General features: G+C 39.9%; 2 protein-coding genes across 2 annotated transcripts in view; one reads left to right on the top strand and one right to left on the bottom strand.

Moving 5' to 3' along the window:
* The window catches only part of KCNIP1 (potassium voltage-gated channel interacting protein 1), a 374463-nt gene that overhangs the window by 20934 nt on the left and 330531 nt on the right, over positions 1–22998 (top strand). The window lies entirely within an intron of this gene.
* On the bottom strand, positions 10634–18537 carry KCNMB1 (potassium calcium-activated channel subfamily M regulatory beta subunit 1). The gene is made up of 4 exons (XM_005503530.3): positions 18246–18537; positions 14404–14573; positions 12704–12899; positions 10634–10937 (listed from the first exon to the last, which is right to left on the bottom strand). The coding sequence occupies exons 2-4, from the start codon at positions 14538–14540 to the stop codon at positions 10653–10655; spliced, it is 618 nt and encodes a 205-aa protein (XP_005503587.1). The 5' UTR covers positions 14541–14573; positions 18246–18537; the 3' UTR covers positions 10634–10652.

Genomic DNA, 22998 nt, shown 5'->3' with positions numbered 1-22998 from the left:
ATTATTAAACTGAAGATTGCTAAACATCAGTTTTTGTTGTTTAGCCCTTATATTTCATTTTGCTCCACTACAGTATCTGTACATGTCTTTAATCTCCTTGAAATATGTGCTTGATTTTTATATTTCAGTTTTGTGTTCATCAAATGCCAATATCTTTACTGGCCAAAAACATATTAAGGGTAATAAAAAGCTCTTTATATCAGTCAGGCAGTGGATATAATATGATGTATAATGGATAACACTAGCTGCAGGTGAAGTTAAAGAATGTATGAATAAACCAAGTGTTATAATTTTTTGTGGCTCAGAACTGCGTAATTTTAGGGTGCTCTGAAGGAGGCGGCAGTGTTAGGCATTTGTTGAATGGCAGAGCTTGGAGTCCTGCATGAAGAAGGGAAAGCAGTAGCAGTGTACATATATCTATATCTCTCTCTATATAATATGGGCTTCAAAAAAAGTTTTTCAGCAGGCTTGGGAAGCTGGTGTGTAGTCTTCTGGGAAGGTAATATTAAGAAGGCTGGTGGCTGCTAGAAAGGGCAGGTGATGATCCTGATTGTACAGGAAGATAAGCACCGTCAGAGACTAATACAGATGAAATAGTGGAAGCATGTTGGGATAAGATCAGGAAGGCCAAGGTGCAAAATGAGTTATTACAACTGGCAAGGGTCTTAAGAGATGGCAATAAAAGATGCTAAAAATACCCTGGAAATGCGAAAGACAACAGACAAGGATTGTGAGTGCTAAGTGGCTCAGGGCTGCAGGAATGACTGATTCTTACTTTAGCCTTCAAAAAACAGTTGATATGACTTGTTGCTTTATCTGATTAATTACCACAAGGAAAGAGAACAACAGATGGGAACAACGGATAAACAATATTTAGATAAGTCAGACATGATTCAATTCATATTGCCTAAATCTCTGCAATCTTTTAGCGGTTAGAATTTATTTCTGAGAACTTGGGAAGAGCAATTACTGTACCTGTAACATGGTGTGGGGAATGAGCAATTCATAGGCCAACAAGCCTGACTTTCCTGAACAGAAAGATAACAGCATAAACTATGGGGAAAAGCCCAACTGTTTGAGAGATGAGCTAATTTTTAAATTACTTCCTCTTCTCTGCCCACCCAACAAACAATACACCCTAACTAGCCAGCTTTGTTTTGTCAAAAATCAAACATGCAAAAACCCACAACAAAAGAAACAAAAAAAATCCCACTTGTGCTTTCATTAGCAAAACTTCCCTAGTGGGAATGTTGGAAACAGTAGATGCAGTGCTGCTTTATTAGGTTTTCTTTTGAAATTACTATACCTGACATTTTAGAATAAAAGTAAGGAAATATGCAGTTGAAATTGCTGTTAAAGTTCTATTAAAAAAAAAAAAAACAAACCAAACCATTTAAATATATCACCCAGATCTAGTATCAACTGAATCTGGTGATACATTGCTCTGGTTAGGTGTATTCAGCTGGGGACTTTGCTGTTTTACAGCTGGTGAGATAAATCAGCAGAAATTGAGATTAGAAGTCTGACAGCTCTGTACAACTTCATAGAAGGAGGGTTAATGTTCACTATCATACAAAGACCAGTAGTATCCTAGAAGGGAGGTTAGAGACTGTTCTTCCTTCCATTGGTGTTGTCTGAGCTCTTACAACCAGCTTTCCAAAGTGCTTTGATCTAATTAGTTTATTAGTGATAATTTTTCATCCTTTTCCTAATTTTTCCTTGTCACCAGCTTGTCAGTGATTATGTGCAGCACCTGGTGGGTTTATAGTTTTGGTTTAATGCGATTTTGCATTTTGCTGGATTTTTCGTTGTTGATTTGAGATCATGAAGTATCATCAGTTTGAGTCTTTAAATTTCATTATTTTTTTCAAACTACCTTCCTGTACAGTCTGGATGTTTCAAAGCTGTATAAAATACTTGCTCTCAACACTGTCTGAGAGACTTTAAATGTCAGCTGAATGGGTGATTTGCTGCATTTTTATTCAGATAAATTCTGTGCAAACATGAACCTAAACAGTGCTGATTTTCAGAATATAAAATAGTGGAACAAGCATGTTGTTAATATTCTTCCAAACCAGCTACTTTATGTTTTTATTCATGGCTTTTAAAAAAAAAATGATTCCCACTTTCCAGTGTAGAACCAGCCGGGCATCACATTTCCTGTATTGATCCGTTCATTGAACTTCTAAAGCAGCTGTGAGACTACAGGACTCTTCATATATCAGCAGTTTTTTCAAGTTGCTGGAGATTGTGAGAGCTTCAGTTACGAGATGTCCCACGGTGACAACCGCGGGTTTACACGGTGCAATCTGGAATTTGGATCCTGTATGTCCCATCCGCATTTTGGGCTTCTTCATTTTGACAGATGTGTGCAGTACTCTCTTTCATCCATGAGAGAGCACATTTCTGAGATTGGAGTATATTGGTGAAGCTGTTACGTGACCTTTACAGTCAGGACTATGGTTCTTGTATTTCTCGCAAAGATTTCCAGAACCTCCACGGTGCTTATATGCTCTTTAGTTCAAGGAAAATATTTTGATGCTTTTTGAAAGCAGCTGGCTCTTAGACACACTGCTGTGTAGAGAATGTTTGCAAAAAAACCTCAGCAAAAGTTTTGTCATGCAGGTGTTGTATGGTTGCTGATATTTAGTGTGCTTTAGTTATTCTTCAGTACTAACTGAAATATTTAGGATTTTTTAGTCGGTTTAAGCAAACTTTATAACGGTCATTCTGAAACAAATACATAATGTTTTGGCTTTTTCAATTCAGTCCATAACTCAAGCAAGTTGCTAACTCTCTTTACATTAATTTGTTTATATTGAAGCATCTGGTTTTTATCCTCTTACATTAAGCCTCATTTATGAGACTAATACTGTGATATTATCCCAACAGTTTCTTGACTCCATTGCCTTAAATCCTGCTCTCTGTTTTTGTCTGCCTCACCAGTTCAGTGTAAACTGTATCTCTCTCTGTAATCTTTCTTTTATTTACAGGTTTTTCTGTAGCAGATTATATACTGCATATTTAAATGCTCTGGGAAAACAACTGATGTTTTATCTATTAAAAATACTAAATAGTTTTGTGGCTTTTCTGAATCCAATTTAGTATGTGACTTCTGGGAGGTAGATGTGACAAAGACTGGAATTTGATCATCTGCATTCATCGCCTCCTTGACCTTTCGTAAAAATGAGGTGTCATTCAGCAGCCCTGGCCTGGAGCTGCCACTGAGTCAGCTCTGAGGCGATTAAATACTTGGTGCTTCTGCTGAAATCAGCAGTAACAGCACAGCTGACACTTCTCATCGCTGTTGGAAAGGGAATGGCTTTTCCTGGGCTGGTGCCTCAGAACAGAAATGTATATGTGTCCCATGTCTGAGCCAAAAGTTCGCTTCACTTTCCTCATCTCCAGTGGCAGACCCGATCATCTAATACATGTTGCTATGCTGAGACCCAAGCCAAGAGGTCCTGTGCCTGAAGCACAAGCAGCAGGACACACTGTATTCATTCAGAAAATGCACAAGCGCCCCTTAGGATGGCAGTTTTTGGAGGACTAAGCCACCTTGTATAAATCAGTTCCTCAGCTTGGGCTGAATGTTTACTTGAGGGCTGTTGGCAGCATATTCTGCTGCTCTGGAAGAGACTCTGGAGCGCAGCACTGTTACAGCATTACAGAACAAAAGCTGCCAGGAACCATTGCAGTTGGTTGGGAATTTTTGTGCACTGCAAGAATGAGAAAGCTGAGAATGCTCTGTGGCTGCAGGCACAGCATCAGCCCTGCCAGGATCATTTGATTCTTCCAGTCTAAGTGATTTGCTTGTATGGAGTTATTTGGGCAAGAATCAGACAACAGATAGTACTTCTACCTGACCAGAAAAAAAAACCCAAATATTTTTTTGAGGTATGGGGGTGTACTTGAATTCGCCTATAGTATTTGCCTATAGTGTGTTGAGTCACAACAACCCCCTGCAACGCTACAGGCTGGGTGCAGAGTGGCTGGAGAGCAGTCAGAGAGAAAGGGACCTGGGGGTACTAATTGACAAGAAGCTCAACATGAGCCAACAGTGTGCCCAGGTGGCCAAGAAAGCCAACGGTATCCTGTCCTGTATCAAAAATAGCGTGGTCAGCAGGACAAGGGAAGTGATCCTTCCCCTGCACTCTGCATTGGCGAGGCCACACCTGGAGTATTGTGTTCAGTTCTGGGCCCCTCAGTTCAGGAAAGACATTGAAGTGCTGGAGCGGGTCCAGAGAAGAGCAACAAGACTGGGGAAGGGACTTGAACACAAGCCCTATGGGGAGAGGCTGAGGGAGCTGGGCTTGTTTAGTCTGGAGAAGAGGAGGCTTAGAGGTGAGCTCAGCACTCTCTATAACTACCTGAAGGGCAGTTCTAGCCAGGTGGGGATTGGTCTCTTCTCCCAGGCAGTCAGCAATAGGACAAGGGGGCATGGGCTTCAACTCTGCCAGGGGAAATTTAGGCTGGATATTAGAAAGAAATTCTTTACAGAGAGAGTGGTCAGGCATTGGAATGGTTGCCCAGGGAGGTAGTGGACTTGCCGTCCCTGGAAGTTTTTAAACTGAGATTGGACATGGCACTCAGTGCCATGATCTAGTAAACGGACTAGAGTTGGACCAAGGGTTGGACTCGATGATCTCTGAGGTCTTTTCCAACCCAGTCGATTCTGTGATTCTGTGATTCTGTGTGAGTCTCCATGTTAACATGCTACTTCTGAAGAGTAAATGATTGAGCTATATCATAACACATTCAAAAGTTCTGTTCATTGGTGCTATGTCATTGCTCTACTGAAAGCAGCTGAGGAGGCAATGAATTATTTCCTGTTCACTAGTGAGGCATGAAGAACCATTTCAGAGGCTGTAGAGGGGAACATCAGTAGCTATAAAAGGAACAATGGATACTTTTCAACTTTTTATCTATGAAAAGGCACTAAAACTTTTATAAGCTGTTTTAAAGCTTCTACTAATATATTTATTCAGCTGTCTCAGTGCTGTATTCTGAATGAATTGCCTGATAGAGAATTTCTCCTACAGATTTAATTTCTGTTGTCACAGTCTGTCTGATAAACGTGCATTTGCAGAAGGCTTAGAAAACCAAACCCAGATGCCCCCAAAACAACCATGCAGTTATTCCTTTAGAGGGCTGGCTATTCTTTCATGCCAAGTCGAAGGCAAAAACTTTGGTATGATAAGGTCAGAGTTGGAGAAAGAGGAATCTTGATCAGCTCTTGCTGTCATCTCCGTGTCAGCACTGAAGCACATCAGTGCCCTTGCTCATAGGAATTCAATTCTACCTTGGTTAGCCAGACATCTCGGTTTTGCAGTTGTAACTCCCTGGTTTTCCAGCCGCTGGCACGTAAGGATAAAAGGGTGCTGGTTCCCCTACTCCTGTCGTTGGTTTCAGGATCATAAAAAAGAAAATAACATTATGTTTAAGTAAAGGCATCAAGTGTTTACTCATACAACAATACCTCTATGCAGCAAGCTTAATATAGTCTTAAAATAAAAAAAAACAAACACTGTAAGGGCAAAACCTGTGGTGCCAAAACACTCGACAGGCCAGATAGTTTATTTACTCACATTGTTCAGGGTTTATTTACTCACACTGTTTATCTGTTTCATCCTAGCTGTGTATTTTATAGGCTGCAGGAGGGACAGACTCTACATTATTCTGGGGATACAAGATTCAGCCATGCTTGTGGGGATTTTCTTCAAAAAAAACAGAGAGTAATTCAATTTCAAGGCCTGTCCAGTCATTATCTTTTTGTCAATCTTTATATCACAAGAATACTTGATGTGAGACATTTGTTCATCACAACTATTTCATGAGCCAAGAGGTGGTGGTCATTATTTTCTGTAGACTAGGCTTAAAGTCTGGCCCTGTGGTTTCAGGCTGCTGAGGCTGCCAGCCGTGTGGAATTAGGGGTCATGTGGAGTCTCCAAAAAGAAATCAATATTTCTTTCTTGCATTTACTTCAAAAATAAGCACGTCCAATGTTTTGAAATGTTGCAGCGGAGAGAAAATTATGCAGTGCTTTAGCAAACATGATTCTTTTTCTCAACTTGGAGCTTTTTCTGTAAACACCTCTTTAGTACATTGTACTGTCTCATTTGATTTTAAGGCATATGAATAAAATTATTTAAAAACTACTCGAATTTTTGTAAGAATGGCCTTGAGTCTGATTGGACTGAACAGCCTGTATTTACTTTATTCGGGCTGTCTTGTTCGAAGTGTGGTACCGATACTTTATTGAAGAGATGGAGCCTTGAAAACAACTCTCTCCCCTGCCCCCCTTCTGTAATATTAATCTCGTGTTATCTTTTTGCTAAAGCTGAAGTATTTTCAGGTGCTCTCTTTACTTGCTCTTGTGCTGAATGCAGAATAACTTGTTCAGCATGCTGAGACTTTCTGAAAATCTGCCTGGAATTATAAGAGGTAAGAAGTAGAAAGTACCTCTTTAAACAGTAGGTTTTCCTAGATAAGGCAAGTACAGTAAAGCATATCTAGCAAAGATAATATCAGATTTTTTGATTTATTATAGGCAGAAATATGCGATCAGAGAAAAAAAGGGGCATACCTGTGCTGGTTTGGGTATGGCAATGTGTGAATGTTTGTATCCATTTGACAGCTTAATTTCTGTGTAAATGTCATATGGCACTTATAGGGAAAGGAGTGCAGGGTGTAATGAGACTACTTGTATTTATTTAAGCGATGTATAGATATTTTTAGCAAGCTTTGAAAGGACAGCTTGTCAGTCCTTCAACTTTGACAAGATTGGTTTTTTTTTTCATTGCCATTTCTTCTAGGGCAGCATAATAAAAAATAGACTCTTTAATCTGTATTTCATTATTTTACTTGGAAGTTGAGTGTAGTCACCTCTCTCTGTCTGATCTTTGCTATCTTTTCCCTTTCTGTTGATAATCTTGAGAGTGTGGGGAATAGGGGTCAACAAGAGAAGAACATCTAATGTTGCAACTCGCCAATATAATTTATATTCATCAAAGCTGACACTGAAGTCTCATAGCAGCACAGAAAATGAAACCTTACTCCAGGAGATCTAAACAACAAAAAACCCTATATGCACTCTTTAACATTCTTACTGTTTACAAACACTTTAGGGGGGAAAAATAAACTTCCAGTTTGCTTGGCAGATCCTCTGTTCCCCTTGAGCTTCCGAGGAACCTGTGAGGTGATTCCCAATGTCACCTTCTGACTGAGAGCAGCTGTGTGCTCATGCACCAGATGTGTGTCCTGCCTGGGGTCTGGATGGCAGACCTGCACCCCTGCTGTGTGAACAAGGCAGAACCGCCTCCAATCTATACTTATCATTATTTTTCATCAATTAAAACCTTTTCTAACTTCAAGCCAGCTTGTACATTTAGACTCATCCACTTAACCTGAAATGCTATTTTTTTTTTCTGTTATGGAAATGACCAAAAGCAAAGTATCTTCATTGTTTTGTGTGGCTTCTGAACAGCAAATAGTTTAGAAGACCCCCAGCTGGCTTTTTGTGAAGTTTTTTCTCATTTCCTTATTTTAAAAACAAACAACAACAACGCAGGGACAAAACCAAACCCCAAACAAACAAATAATAATAAAAAAAAAAAAAGAAAAAAAACACAAAACTTAAAACTGAGGCCAAAGTACCAGTTACTCAGTTGGAAGCTATTTTTTTGTCATGTGCAGTGGGTTAATGCAATGAGTGAGGACTCTTTGGGGACCAGAGTCTTCTCTATGTTAACTGCTGCTTTGAGGACAAGGTAATAAAAATCACATGAGACAGCAGGATACTTAAATCACAATTGTCAGAAGTAGCCAGAAGGTACCAGTTATTGTTGATGCGCATTAAGAACATGCTGGTGACTCAGGTGGCTTCTTAGTGAAATACTGTTCACCTTCCAATGGTAGAATTACAATAATAATTTACAATTAGAGTATTCATCGTCATGAGGGTCTAAAATCTGTTCTGGTTCTTCTTGTGTTCCTTGGATGTTCCAGTTGACTCAAGCGCTGTTACTGTGGTCTGAGCATCAGCACTGGTGAAATCTGTTTGTAGTCAAACAGGTTGCAAGGATGAAGTTCATCTCCAGCTGCTTGCACCACCACTTTTCTTCCCCTGGCAGGACTTTCAGTGCTGTGATATATGCTTGATCACCTCCTCTGCCTTGAGAAAGTGAGTTGTGTACACCTGTCACTGCTTGTATTGGAGCACTTCTCATACGAAATGTTTTGCTGGATCTCAGAAAAATAGAATTTTATTTATTGATTTATTGTAGACTTGATGGTATAATCCAATAATATTAAAAAACCCCAAACAAGCAAAAACCCCTGAGGGCTCTATAGCTTCCTTGTGTGCTGCTGTAAGAAGCAGCATGTGTTATTAAAACCCCATACTCTGGTGAATTACAGCTTTTACAGCTGGAAAAAGAACAGAAAAATGTCCAAGGAAGTTCAGTAGTAGTTCAGGAGCCTTGGCACACTGTTAAAATACTTAGTTTCAACTTTAAGAGAAAGTGCAAGTGTGAAGGAGAAAAGAATATTTGTGACTTGAATGCTAAATTATCTCAGAACTGTAGAAAATAATCAGCTCTGTATAGATGGGCAAAGAAGTATTTAAAAACAAGAACAGACTTCTCTGGTGCTTGTATGTTTTTTGTGTTAGTTTTCTACATTAAAATATTTGGCTTTCTTGCGCTTAAATCCCCATTTTTATTTGGGTAAAAGAGGAAGCTGAGTTTGGGAGTCCAAAACAATGGAGTTTCCTAATCTGTGGGAGGTTTTTCCCCTGCACCAGGTGTTTTCACTTGGAATATCTCCCGCACAAATGGGAAATGTGACTTTATCAGAGAAAAAACATTGTGGAAAGTTTTTCTTCTATACTTGTAATGCATACATGTTGGAGGGAACTAACTTTTCATGTAATAAATCAATTTTGGTAGAGGCGAATCTGTACACACAGCTTTCACTCTGAATAAATTTTCATCAGTCCAGTGCATTGGCTTCAACAGGTATCCCTCTCTGGTTACTGTATTTTTAAGCAGTTACCATAGTCCTGCCTCACCTTTTGGTGAACTAACAAATCAGAATCTCTTCTCTTTCTCATGTCATTGGTACCAGTGTCAGCCGCACTGTCACTTTGCTGAACGAGACAGGTAGAATCGCATAGACAGATGCATTTCACCAAAGTGTTGTATCAAGATGTAATTTTTTTCCTCTTTCTTGTGGAAATAATTCTTCTCTTACACCTTTTTTTTTTTTTTTTTTTTTAAGAGCCCCCATTACACTGCCTGAATCTTAACCAGTTCAGCAGGTTATTTTTCCTCTGGTAGGTTTCTAGTAAATAACCATCTAGATTGGGCATGTTGAGCAAGTGTTGCTGATGTTACTAACTGTTATTTTCTATTATCCTGGTTGAATTTTGACTTGCTGATCATGATGAAAAGCAAACTCTGACAGTGTTCCATAGTAATGTTGGAAAATGCATATAATGGGTTAATATTTCAGCCTTCCTATTTTTTATAATCACTGTACTACGTTAATGAGAATAACTTTTTTCCACTGAATTTTTGCTGTGGATGATAGTGGTTCATCAGCTGTGTGGGGAAAAAGTCTCTACTAGTTGTGTCCCAAGTGCCAAATACTGTGTGCAGGAAGCATCTTATGTTCCTCCTGTTTCCAGCTGCAATTTGAAAACTGGCTGAGAAAAACAGAGTCGTTTTCAGAGAACAGCAAATGTGTCCGTATATGATTCAGAGTAGTGCTAAGAGTCTTGGCGCTAGAAACAAGCATGTCTCTATTGTGAAATCTCTTTGTCCTAAGCATGCAAACTTCTGTGATTCTGGGAGATTAACGCATTTAGTAAGACTTAATAGATTTTTCTACTACATAATTGTGTTATTTATATTGTGACTTTCTTTCCTTAACAGTTTCATCATATATGCCGATGTCAGGCAGGTAGCCTTTCTTGAGTGGCATATCTATTTCAAAGTAAAGCAAAGCTAAGATTTGAGTTAAATACAAAAACTTCTAATATAAGCTTATATTTTGTGCAAATATTTCACTATATGCAATTAGTGTTAGATATTTAGAGTACAAACTTTGTAATATCTGTGTGTATATTTTGTTTTCAGGTGATTTTTTCCCCCTTCCCCAGAAGCAGAGAGATCCATGGTAACAAATATCTCTTTGGTTCAAACCAAAACTTCTTTTTTTGACAGATTATATGCCATGAATCCATACTGTATCAGTACTGAAGTATATAAAGGGTGTGTCTGCCAGTAATGGTGTATATGGATCTGGCTCCAACTGGTCTCAATCAGCCAGAAGATTAGGACCCTGACTAAAAAGTAGAGCAGGAGTTCAGTAGTAAACTTGAATCGTAGTTCTGTAAAGCAACTGTACCTCAGAAAACCCAAGGAAACAATAGACAGTAACTCAGTCTGTGTTCTTCAGAGATAGTTTCAGGCATTCCTGGGCATCAATTCTATATTTTGTCATCATGTAATGGATTGCCATCCGTACTGGGTGCCATTCAGTTTTCTGGAATGCCTGCCCTCGGATTGACATCTAGAGTGTTAAAAATCACAAAATGCAGATAAAGACAGGCAGAACAAAGGCGCTGGAATATCTTGCAACCCTCTGTGCTAGATATTTATTTTATACTGCCAAGCAGAAAGAACAGAAACATACTGACTAATTTTTACCAGAACAATAATCAGACATCCACCAGTAAACATGAGCGTAGGCCAAAGGAAAGCAAAGAGGAGGCCTTTTGGGGGATAAAGTCTGCTTAAAATGACGTTGGTCTGTGTTCCTCCTGGGTCGTAGTAGCACGGGAAAGTCTGGTATTTTTTGAAATTGCTTGCAATTGTTTCTATTCGTGCTTTAACTTCTTTAGAGTTCTCCGACTTGCCTGGGACATATGAGCACTGGAATAAGAAATCAAGGTGATTGATTACCACAGATACTCTAATACAGGGTTTGTAGTTAAGTCAGGTTGAGTAAAACAAACATGCCAGTACTGACAAAACTTTCTGTGGTTTGGCCAGCACCCCTGGAGATTGGGTTGGTTTCCTTATGTCTACAAGCCATTTGCCATTCCTCCCTGTTCCCATCAGTGTCTCTGCGCTCCCAGTTTGCAGATTCACAGGTTGGAGTAATGTTGTTGGAAGCCAATAATTTATACGTGCTCAAAATAAAACTGCGGACTTTGGGCCTGTCACTTCATTAGTGCAGTGCCAAGCTCATATTCCCAACAGAGCTCCTGGGCACCACGGCAGCAAAAATGCGTCAGTTGTGCAGAAATTCCCAACTGGCTGCTCAGGGTGCGGAAAACAAAGTGGGTTCGCTGTGCAGCTCGGGAAACCACGGCTGTTGGGGGCTTCCTACTTTTACTTGGAACACAGAACTCTTTTGAGCTGTTGTAATAACGCAAAGTTATTTAGTCTTCAGTGAAAATAGTATTAGACTTTGAAGAGCTCATTTTTTGTTGTTGTTGTTCATAAGTTTCTTTTCTGCACTATTATTTTTATACATAATAATGCGTAGGTGTGTTTAGCTGGAAACTGGCCAAGGCATAAATGGGATAGTTCCTGACCTGTAGGCTTATACTTGATGTAACACAAACAAGAGGTAGGAAATCAGCAAATCACCTCCTCTTGCAGTGAGCAAGATTTTTGTTTCAACCTACAGTGGATAATTTCTGCTTTACCGCTTCATTTTACATAGCTTCTCCTGAGATAGGCACTACCTTTAAGAAGATGAGAACTTGTAGTCTGAACATGTACGTTTTGGATTCTGTAAGTGCTCTTGTCTTGGGCACCTGAGATCTGAATTTCACTTTATCTCTCCTTAGAGAATGTTGAGCTGGAATAAGGCCTCTGAAATACTTGTGATTTTGGAACCGAACCCGACCTTCCTTGGGCCAGTGTATGTGCAGGAGCACTTCTGGTTGTAAGGGAACAAGCCTAAAAACATTGAGCTCTTTGCCGATTCCCCAGCAGCAATGCTGGCAGAAACAAAAGGATAACACCATCCTTTTTTCCCCTTTTGCAATCTTGCAGGCACCTCTAAAGCCAAAATAATACTGCACACCCACATTTCCATCCCAGCCATGGTCTGCACTCTTCCTTTGGGGAAGAGATCCGTAAAATGACTGATCATCTAAATTTACTGTTTTTTCTCTTCTCTGTCTAAAATGTTCCCCAACAGTATTCTCATTTTCCCTTTCTTGGCTTTCTTTATTCCCTTTCTTCATTCCTTTATATCACACACCTAAAATGGAACAAAATTGGTATTTGTCCTCTTACTAAGGACAGTTTTTAACTTAAGGTCTCTTCTGTGACAATTCAATAAGCAACTGAGCAACCCACAGTTTATAAAGTATTTCTTAACATTGCTCTTCACCTTGGAGACTTACATATTTTTAAATGTTTATAGATGTTAAGAAATTACACCAACTAAACATGAATATTTAACAAGTATTAACTTAATGTTTGATGTAATGCTCAAAGCAAAATCCAAATCTGTGTAATTTCTGGAATATTAAAAAAAATACCTTGGCCTAAGTACTAACATTAACATGTAAAAGACAACTCCTGCACTTACTTTGCCGTTTGGTTTAAAAACAATCACCCCTTCCCCTCGAAGGTGTTAGATAGCAGCAGGGTGATTATTCAGTCTATATTACAAGTACCTTAGGATTTCTTTCCAGTGTATCTTCTGTCTGGTACAGCATAACGTCTTGTCCTGAGGCTGTCAGGTTAACCCACACCTGCAGACAGGGATAAGGGAAGATATCCTCATCCTCCGAGCCTTCGCTGTTTGGGCAGAGAACTTTGTCCTTGATGTTGACTTTGAGTACCTTGCACACAGTTTCTGTTGTCCAAACACTACAAAAACAAAACAGAAGTTTTGAAATGCATTAGCAGCATCTGCTAGGAGTCGCGTGCTGGAGATGCATGTGTGCCAGGCACAGGTGGTGGCACAGCTGGAGTGCACATCTGGATATCGCAGCTGCATGGTCCCAGCATGATGAGCTCTGCCCATCCCAGGCTGATGAAGGGCTGCCCTGGGCAGCAGGGCAGAAAAGCAGTTGTTGTTGTTGTTGTTCGTTACACCTTCTGTGGTGTGAAGTCAGATTCTAACTCCATCTGTTCATCAGCGACAAGAATTATTCAAGGAAGAAAAATTGCTATGGATTTAATATTTGGTAGTAAATATTTGGAAGTGCAGTACACTAGTAGAGCCTGACATTATTTGAAATCTGGCTTAGCATAGCGGAACTTCCGATTTCTCAGAAATAGGTAATTCAATAATTCACAGAACTCAGATTGCTTCCCATGTTTTTCCCCTCTTTTCCTTTTCTTTCCTTCATTACATGGACCTTTTGCATGAAGATGCAGCAGGATTTTTGTCTGGCAGAACTTAATTTTTTGCTGTTACTTTTCTCAAAAATTACCCTTTTATTATTGAAACCACAGCAAGCTTTTGCTTACAGCAATACACTTTGGTGGCAAAAAACCCCCGTAAATAATCTGACTTCAGTTTGTAAGAAACTAGTCTTTTTACATGTAAATGTCTCTTGGCATGTAACGGAAGATATATCTAAAATAAATGTGAATTACTCTGTTTTAAAGGTAATGTTTTTCAAACACTTTTGAGTGTTTAAAGATGCTCTTAAGGAGAATGAGGTGGATGTACCTGCTTTCTACATCAATCTTCAAGCATGAAAAATTGAGCTGAATTCTTTGTCTTGTTACTTTGTGTGGGGTTTTTTTGCAAATTGATTTTGTGTGTGGAGGCAAAACTTGCAGAATGAAATAATAATGTGCATAATAGTAACTTCTTCAGCATTCAACGTATTCTGCAACATTTGCTGTGGTAGACGGGCCTGTTGAAGGTGATAGTTGAGTGTGATGGTCGATTTGGAGATCAGATAGAGAGTCTTGGATGAAAAATTTTACCGTGACTTCTGTTGCCCAAGTTTTTATCATTTTATTAAAACAACACACCCTCCTTGCCGCACATGGAAAAGTGCCTTTTTTTTTCTTCTTTTATGCAAGACTTAGCTTTCCATTATCTAGCTTTGATAAGCATGGTTGGTTTTTGTTTAACGTGTTTCTGTAGTAAATGTTTCCATTTAGTCTGTTCTCATTCTAGCCCTGAGGATGATCATTCTCTTTCTTGTGCTTACCTGTAAATGGCTGATGACTTCTTGCCTCACTTTTTTCTTTCTCTTTTCAGTCTTAAATTCTTATGAACTCTTCAAGAACATATTGTTTACTTATTGTATTATGCACTAACATTTACTTTTGGCACCATTTTAATAACTGTATTTGATGCTGAAAGGGAAAAGAAATAGCTCTGTATTCATAACCAAATGGCTTTTGTTACCTCTTAGTGTAGAAAGGCACAATGGTGATCCCAATAAAGAAGTACATCATCATGGAGCAGGCGACCATGCCCAGGCCCAGGCACAGGGCTCTTGTCTCCCCTCGCTTCTGTGCAGTCACCAGCTTTTTTGCCAACATAACTGCGAGTTGTGAAATCTGAACGATCTCTTCCTGGTATGAAACAAAATACAGAAAGGAGAAGGTAAATATGAGTAGCATCAGTTACAATTATCACGGTTGTGTAACACATTTCTGAAATATAATGTATTTCAAGGAGGAACGGTCCCATTTTGGTAAAAAAAAGCTACAGTTTAAAAAAACATTACTGTTTTTTTAATCAGTAGACTCCTTTTTTTACTTTCTGATATTTACCATATAGTACTTTAAAGTGTGTGTGTGGAGGCTAAGAGATGGGGTAGGAAAACCTGGTTATTTTTGGGGAGAGTTCTGTTACCAACCTGGTTGTGCAGGTTGGGCGGAAAGGTAAATGGAATAAAGGAGAAACATCAGTCCTGGAGCACGAGCCCTGAGAGCGTGTGGTACCTGAGTGGTAGTTCCTTATAACACAGGGGGAAACTAATGATGGACAAGCGAAAATCTGTGTTAGTGAGAAATTCTTATGTGCAGTAACTGCGATAAATCCTTAATTAGTTCTGTGGGAAAATGAAAAAAGGAGAGATTGGTACTGCTACCATGAGTTGTGGAAAACATTGAGTGTCTGGTGCTATAAATCTCTTGTTTTAGATAAACCATATTGTTTACAGGGCTGTCCCAGTTATGCTGAGAAATAGCGGGGTAATCAGACCCCTTGGTACATGGAAAACAAGAACTGTGCGACTATTAACCAAAGAATTAATAGGAAATGTTATTGCTCTACCAGTCTGTTTGAATGTCAGCCACATACACAGCAGAAATACCAGTAAGCTCATCCTTCCTAATAATCTTAAACTGCCAGACTGCTCTTTTAAGACAAATAAGGAATTTGTTTGTGTAAACTGGAAATTTTCCCAAGTGGCCAAGAGGTTTTCCCAGTACTGTGCGCTGTGTTGCTCCCCATCCCAACACCAGCCGGGCTGCTGGGTGATCCTGATTGCCTCTGCTCCCCCAGTTCAGGTGTCTGCTCTGCCCCAGAGAGAATAAGGACATATGAATTATGCAGAGAATGTTAACAAGAAAGATTGGTCTAAAAATATCTCACCAAGTGCCTCTATAAACATAAAAAAATAACTGGCTTCGTGTTCAGGCAGTGTAAATCAGAGGTGCTCACGTCACTGTTGTGTTGCTGCACCAGATTAGCTGTAAATGCAGTCCCTAAAACACATACTTCCTGCTGCATTTTTTTAATGCTTTAAAATTTAGAAGACTAGAAAAATCTGTATTGCTATTTCATGCATGTGTAGAATTATGTAAGAGGAAACCCAAGTCAGTGAAAGAAACTCCATGTGCTTGGATTTTCTCCTTTCATATATAAATATTCTTGTGTTCTTGTGCTGAAGATCCTGTGTTTTTTGGCTCTCGAGACAGAGGAATGCTACATGCATAGAGAAAAATATTTATTTGGAATTTCCCCATTCTTTAAAAGGTTATTTTTTTTTTTTCGGATTAAAAATTCGTCAGTGTCCTAGCTCTGTCGAGTGTATCAGGAAGAATGTTGAAAGAAGTAATTATTTCCTGTGGCAAAATCATTACGTCTTTGAAAAACGAAGCACTGCAGAGTTCTTGATTGGCTCAGGAAGTCTCGGAATGTATTTGAATTGGAAGATGTTTAAGTACATAATGTGGGTTTTAGTCTGGCCTTCAAGAGCAGATCTAAATGTATCTTTGGCACTGATGATTGTGGGGTGCCTCTGTAATTATTAGGAAAATATAAGCTCCAAATCTTTTCATAATGTTTCCTCTCCGTAATCTTCTTCAGTCTAGTTAAATTATACAATGCATTAGCTGTGCAGTTTCAATGTATAATCACTGCACTGACAGCTGCTGGTGATAATCCTAGGGATGCCATCTGCTCAGGTTTGGAATAGAGTCCTCTGCTTTGATGAGTAGACACGTTTGGTACTCAGTGGGGAGGCTCTGTCTACTCCTCCCCATCTCTCAAGGGCTTTCCAGTGCTGTGACTGCGGTCAGTTCAGCTGGGAATCTCTCTCCTGGGCTGTTCAGGCTGCTCTGAATTTGGGTACAGCAGTACTGATAGCACTGCAGAATTCATTGCATTTGCTGAAGAAAGAGTGCTAAACCCTTCTCTCAAGCCTAAGTTGGGAATAAATATTAACAATGAGCTAGTCATTTTTTTTGAGCTGGTTTATCCTACGCCATATGGTGAATTTTCAGTGAGCGTTTATGTATTGCTTCCAGATGAGTATCAAGTGCTAATGCTACATCACACCAGAAGAGTGGTGCAAGTCACCCGCATCTCTAAAGTGATGAGGAGCTTTTAAACAAGCCTGGACCCTTTCATCCCTAATGCCTCTGCATACAAAATAACCATTTGCTTTCTCCTGTCTGTGTCAATTTAGTAGTCACCTTATTTTATTCTGAACACACCTTGTGTGGATAAAACTTGCTGGCTTTGCTGGGTGTGTAGGAGCAGCATAGTGTTCCTTGCCAGGTACTTCATGAAGCAGAAGGCAATCATAAGTTTTACATCCATAAATATGAGCTCTGTCCTGATTGTGCTGCTGTGACAGAGCTGCACAGCTTATGTATTTACTACTGTCTCTGAGTAGAATTAGTTTGATTGCTCACACTTGCCTACCTGCTTCCATGAGTTTTTAACACTGCTTAGATAATTATTCCTTTCTGTTTCAATCCTGCCCTCATCCTTTTCTTATCAACTGCCCCACCACTCACACCCAGCCCTGAAGTCCAGACTGCATTTGTGTTGGCACTTGCTCCCCCACACACACCCTCCATCTCCTCCTCGAGCATTTATGTGTGTTTCTTGCTGGTCAGCTCTGCCAGGGGTGCAGGGGCCAGGGAACATCAGTTTTGTTCATTGCAAATCAATAAGAACTCATTACTTAAAAAGCCTTCTGTGCATCTGGGACCACAAATCCTGTGTGTGATACAGAATGAGGTGAAGTTAAATCTCAGCAGAAATGCGCACAGGAGATTCTGCCATGTACTCATGCAGCTGTCTTGGCTACCTGAAGCACCAATATTTTGACTGTGTAAAATGATTCAACTACATTTATTTTGTGAAATACACTGTATCATTTTGCTTTACTAATGAACTGTTTACCTGATGTGACACTCAAGTGAATTAAATAAATTAGGTTTTTGTTTAAAAACCTATGCAGTGGTTTAAGAGCAATTGTTAGCTTTTAAACCTGCTAGTTCTTAAAAAAAGTTTCTTGTTCAGTTCAGCACTTCTGAAGTTTTTTCTAGAGTGCTTCTTTTGTACCCTGTGCACTGCAGGGCTGTGCAGAATGAATCTGTTTTAGAGTAGTTCTGAGGGAAGTCTGAAAGAGTTGCAGTGCCTGGTTCTTCTCTTAGACAAGCACAGCCCCTGAAGGAATGCTGAACACCCAAAGCCATGAAACTCCCGAGACATGCATTTACCATTTAAATGTATAAAAGCTTTGATCTCACATGGGCTGCAGACTACTAAGAATCTGTTGTTTGTGAAAACATTACCATTACCTTTGCTAATAATTCTGACAATTATCAGATTGATTCCAGTTGAGAGAGAACTCAAGTTTTCTGTAGCATGGGGGTCACCCGGGCTGTCCCCCGGAGTGCTGCAAGTCAGTAAGAGTGTTGCTCCTGAAGCCACTGTACTTTTTAAAACCCGAAACTATTGCATGCTCCTGAGGAAAAACAGTTGATTAAAAATATACTTACTGTTTTGGATGAAAAGCTGCTTTCTCCGATGGAAAAAACTTCTGTTGCATTACACGCTTGGGATAGTAGTGGAACTTAGTGCCGAAGGGATTTTTGTTGTTTTTTTTTTTCCTTTCCTGTATTTCTCTTGGTTTGCTTTGCTGTGGCTGAACTCCTAACTTAGCTCCCCTATTCTGAAGCTTTCTGTAACCATAAATGGTAAGGTATGAAAGAGCACTGTCCTTTTTGAGATTAATTGCTGAAAACCAGGAAGCCACAATACCAAGACCAACTACAGCTGAAGACACTGAGTGTTCTTATATCCCAGGGCCCCTTTAGCACGTATCCCAGTGGATCTGTCCAAGCTGTGGCCCTGCTCCTTTTGTACAGCTCTCTAGAAATCTTGATAGGTCTTTTGAATAAGATTTAGGGAATTTATTGTATCAGTGACCGGTGGTATTGATTCCTAATGCCTAAGCTATTACCAGCTGTGTGTGAATGAGTTGTTGCAAGTAATTTTGGTCATTTGGATGCAACAGATGCTAAATTTTTTACTGTATATCAGAGTCTTATAGACAAGAACAAAGAATCCATCCGCCATAAATACCTGAGTGTCCAGTATGCTCCTCTAGCCAAAAAGCCAAGTCTGATTCTGGGACATATAAACAGATGATTCCTAGCACAGAGATTCAGAAGAGAGTTTTTGTTGGTTGGTTTTCAGAGAGAAAGAGAGAGGGGGAAGCTTTTATTGAGAGACTAAAGGAACTGAAATGAGTTAATCCAGTAAAAGCATTAAGAGTTCTGAGCATTGTAAACAAGGGTAGGATCCCCTCTACCCTGTTTAGGTATCTAAGAATTAGCTGTTTCAGCTTGAGCTGATCTTCCAGGCTTGCTTTTGGTACAGGTTTTCAAGTTGGCTTGTTCAGAGAGTTCATGCTGTCTGAAGATAACAGATGAAACTCCCCCAAAAGGACATTTTCTATTATTATTGATGCAGAAGAGAGCACACACAGCTAACTTGGATTCAGAAAACTGTCTGTTAGGCATTTAAAGCTCAGTAAGATGAAGCCTGCTACCATGATCTAGATTGGAAAGATTTATGACCATAGTCATTTTTTAATATTTGAGAAGTGATGTAGCTAAATTTAAAGAATGACATTTGAAGGTTGGAAAAAGAGCCTGATGAACAAAATGTGTTTCCAGATAAAACATTATCCGGTTGGGTGGAGTTTTCTATCATGTTTTGATACTTAGGTAAAAAAGACCAGATATTTCAAAGATGCAGGCTCTGGCTCAAACAGAAGCCATGACTTTCATGATTAATTTATTAAAAGTGATTTTGGGGCTGTGTGATTCAGGAGTCAAGGTAAAAGCCAAGGTAACCCCTGCCCACTGAAATTCATGAATCTCCAAATCTAGCTGTCTCTTGTGCCTGCTCTCCTTAACTGCCATGCCTAATACACACGAATCCATTTTTAGCTGTGGCACTAAGGAGTTCTACTGCAAAGTGAACACAAAATTTGTGGATTCCACAGGCAAAACAGAGATGACATCTTCAGAGTTCCTCAGGGCGCTGAAGGAGGCGGTGGCAGAGTGCTTTGGCTCACTTTGGGGTGCACGGGTGATTTATTGGAATGGACAGAAGCTGTGCCTCACGTCTGGTGCCACACACCTTCTCCCTGTTTCTTTTCCTCTCACGTATGCTGCAGATGTGCAAGTCCAGGGGGCTACTGGCTATGGGAACCAACCTAATACAGTACCTGGGGTGTGCTAAATGGAGATGCTGTGCTGATACCCACTTCTCACTGCGGGAAGTTTGGAGGTGCCGCTGACACGCACCGAGCGATGTGCATGCGTGAGAGCTGTATCAATAGCAAACTAAATGTTTGTTGTGTTATAAACTGTAATTCTGTATTGCAGTCTAAAACAGCCTCACAGTGACCCAGAGAGAGGGTGTGGGGTCACTGATGGACAGACTGAGCTCCTGAGCGCTCTCTGAGTACGAGGGGCAGAACAAACCAAGGCCAGTTTAGGGTTGGTAGGGGCTAAAGGCAGCAACCCCTCCTGGTCTAACATCCTTTTGCAAATACCAGCTTCTAGCCAAAATAAAGAGTTTTGCAGGGGCCTTCCCAAGGTTTGCTTGAGGTGCTGTTTTAATGTTTGATCCCTGACTATAATTGGGGGAAGAAAGAGGGAAGAAATTGTCAGAGTAGGCTTTTCTGAACTTCAAATACTCTATTTTGAATCTGAACAAGTTTATTTTCAATGTCATGCTTCCCACTTGTTTTATTCCATTGTATTAAACCCTTTGGCTAAGGCCAAAATAAATTAAATTTAAGGGATAGTTTTCCCATGGTTCTTTAAAAAACAAGCAATGCTTCGACTTGGAAAAAGCTGCTGTGCCTGTAAGTTAGTGAAGTATCTACACTTTAAATTATTATTCTCCTGAACTGCAAGAAGCTATCAGACACAGAGAATTAAGATAAATATTTCTGAGGAGTTATTTTCTCTGTAAGTGCTAGTGAAAGGAAAAAGTGTGGGAGAAGAATGCATGTGGCTCTGAAAGAGAAATTGTGTAAACATTCGTATACAAGGATTGTAGCTCTATTTTGTAACTAAAAATATGAAGAGACTGTAAACATGACAGCAGTGGTAAGGGAAAAGGGTTTCTGGTGTTTATTTGCTGTATACCCTGTAGTGAGTATTCAAACCCTTGCCTTTGCACCATTTGTATTGCAGAGTGCTTTGTGCCAGGGCCTGGCCATTGCAGGGGTGTGTTAATTCAGGGGACTCTTAACTCTCCCAGAGAATCCAACTGACTTTGCTGTGATAAGGAAGCTCGGACCCCATGTGCTACTGAAGTTCATTGCAGTGATATCACATAAACTAGACTGGTCTGGTGTTTGCAGGTGACCTGTGATGCATTAGGCTGTCCCATGTATCAGGTGGATATTGCTGGAAGTCCTAGTTAGATTATATAGTGGCTGCAGGCAAGCAGAAATTATGTGACTTTGCAAACTCCAGACTTCTTTTTGGCGCTAATGTAAAGAGCAGTTCAGGAGTTAAAAAGGGGAAAGGAGAAAAAAAAACAACTCCAAAACAGTATATTTTTCAGAACTGCTTATTCCATTCTTCTAAGCTGATCATCCGTAAGGGTTGTTTTCATGTTTGGGCATAAGAAAAACTAAATGGCTGTGAGGCAGAGCCAGTTCAATAAGTATTGCCATTTTATTTCCAGGACTTTCTGGTGCTTCTAAAGAATCAGTGAGCTGTGAAATGAGAACAGTTGTTTGGATCTTCAAAGAGCCCCGCAAAGTTATTAGCTCCCACTTTCCTAATTGAAACATATTCACAGCATAGTACATTGTCATTTTTAATGGGCATCATAAAGAGAAGCTGTGGCTGTTGAACAAGGAACAGTCAAATATTAAAAATGATGTGAGTTAGGAGGAAGAGGATGTCCTAAGTGTTGGCATATCTGAATCAGGCACTGGCAAACTTCAGGACTCAGCTGCTTCCTTTTAAATAACTAAATTAACAAACTGTTTGCTGCACTTGCTGATAACTTGCCAGTTTCATGAGGACTGAGGGAGTCCTCAGAACTTGTTGCAGATATATAAGCAGAGATTTTGAGTTGTTTGTTTTGCTTCCAACTTCCCAGCGTGGTGGATGCACGCTTGTGATGATTCCCTGTGTGAACAGTAGCTGTGCCATGATGGGCTCCTGTGATGTGTTGTAGTAAAGCATCAAGCTGTGGTAGGACTTAATTTCTCTCTGAAGTTACAGAGAACTCTTTTACTGCTGTGTCTTGAAACTGAAGTTAGAGACGATGCTTAACTGTTTTTTGCATCCATCTATGGATACACAATGATTTTGGAGAATAAAGGCATGGTTTTCAATCAGAATAAGAGCATATGCTCTTAGATACAAGGCCTTTACTGAATTTGGGACCTTAGTACAGCAACTTTCTGATACAATCAAGCATGAAATCTAGTATACAGGGACCATGTGCTCATGCTGGGAGGTGTAAGCATTGCCAAATCACCAGGGCAGATGGTCATCCAGTCTGGCATGGAGGGCTGACTCTGGTGCTAAGGATCTCTGCTGTCATCTGTGAAGCTGCTTTCTGCAGTGAAATGGGTACATTTCTGTTTCTGAACCTTGTCTGTTCAGTGTTGGTACTGTATCTGAAATAAGGGCTTTCAGCTCCTCATCTATAGAATAGGAACAACATTTCCTTTCTTACTATCCTAAGGCCAAATAGGTTAATGAAATGTAATTTTTTAATGGAAGGCACTCAGTATATTAGCTGAGTGTAACTCAATATGTATTCTGGCCATTGAAAAGAAAATTGTCTTTTCCCTGTGTTGGATAGTTCACCAAACTGACAAAATGCAGGCAGAAAAGAGGATAAATGCAAAGAAGCTTTCACAAAATAAGATATTTAGACATGACAGTCTGTGATTTTAAATAAGCCTATGGGAATGTTATTGCTGAGCAGATGAGCAGAATTCCATTGTACTGTATAACAGAAGAGATCAGAGAGTTGTTATGACTTCTTTCTTTTTGCTTTTTGAAACGAAATAGAGCTCCTGTATTTGTGTAACGAAGCCCAGGCAGCAGCATGGCCACGTGCAGCCTGAGCTTCTGGCTATGGCAGAACTGCTGCAGATGCAGTTTGCACACAAGTGCCGCAAGCCAAGCGAATCCAGCGTGTTCTGCATGACTTAATTTACTGTCTAAGTTCTGGACATCAGACAGTCTGGTTATAGCA

This window comes from Columba livia, chromosome 14 (assembly GCF_036013475.1).
Source record: "Columba livia isolate bColLiv1 breed racing homer chromosome 14, bColLiv1.pat.W.v2, whole genome shotgun sequence".
NCBI classification, from domain to species: Eukaryota; Metazoa; Chordata; class Aves; order Columbiformes; family Columbidae; genus Columba; species Columba livia.
This window is presented reverse-complemented; position numbering and strand designations above follow the sequence as displayed.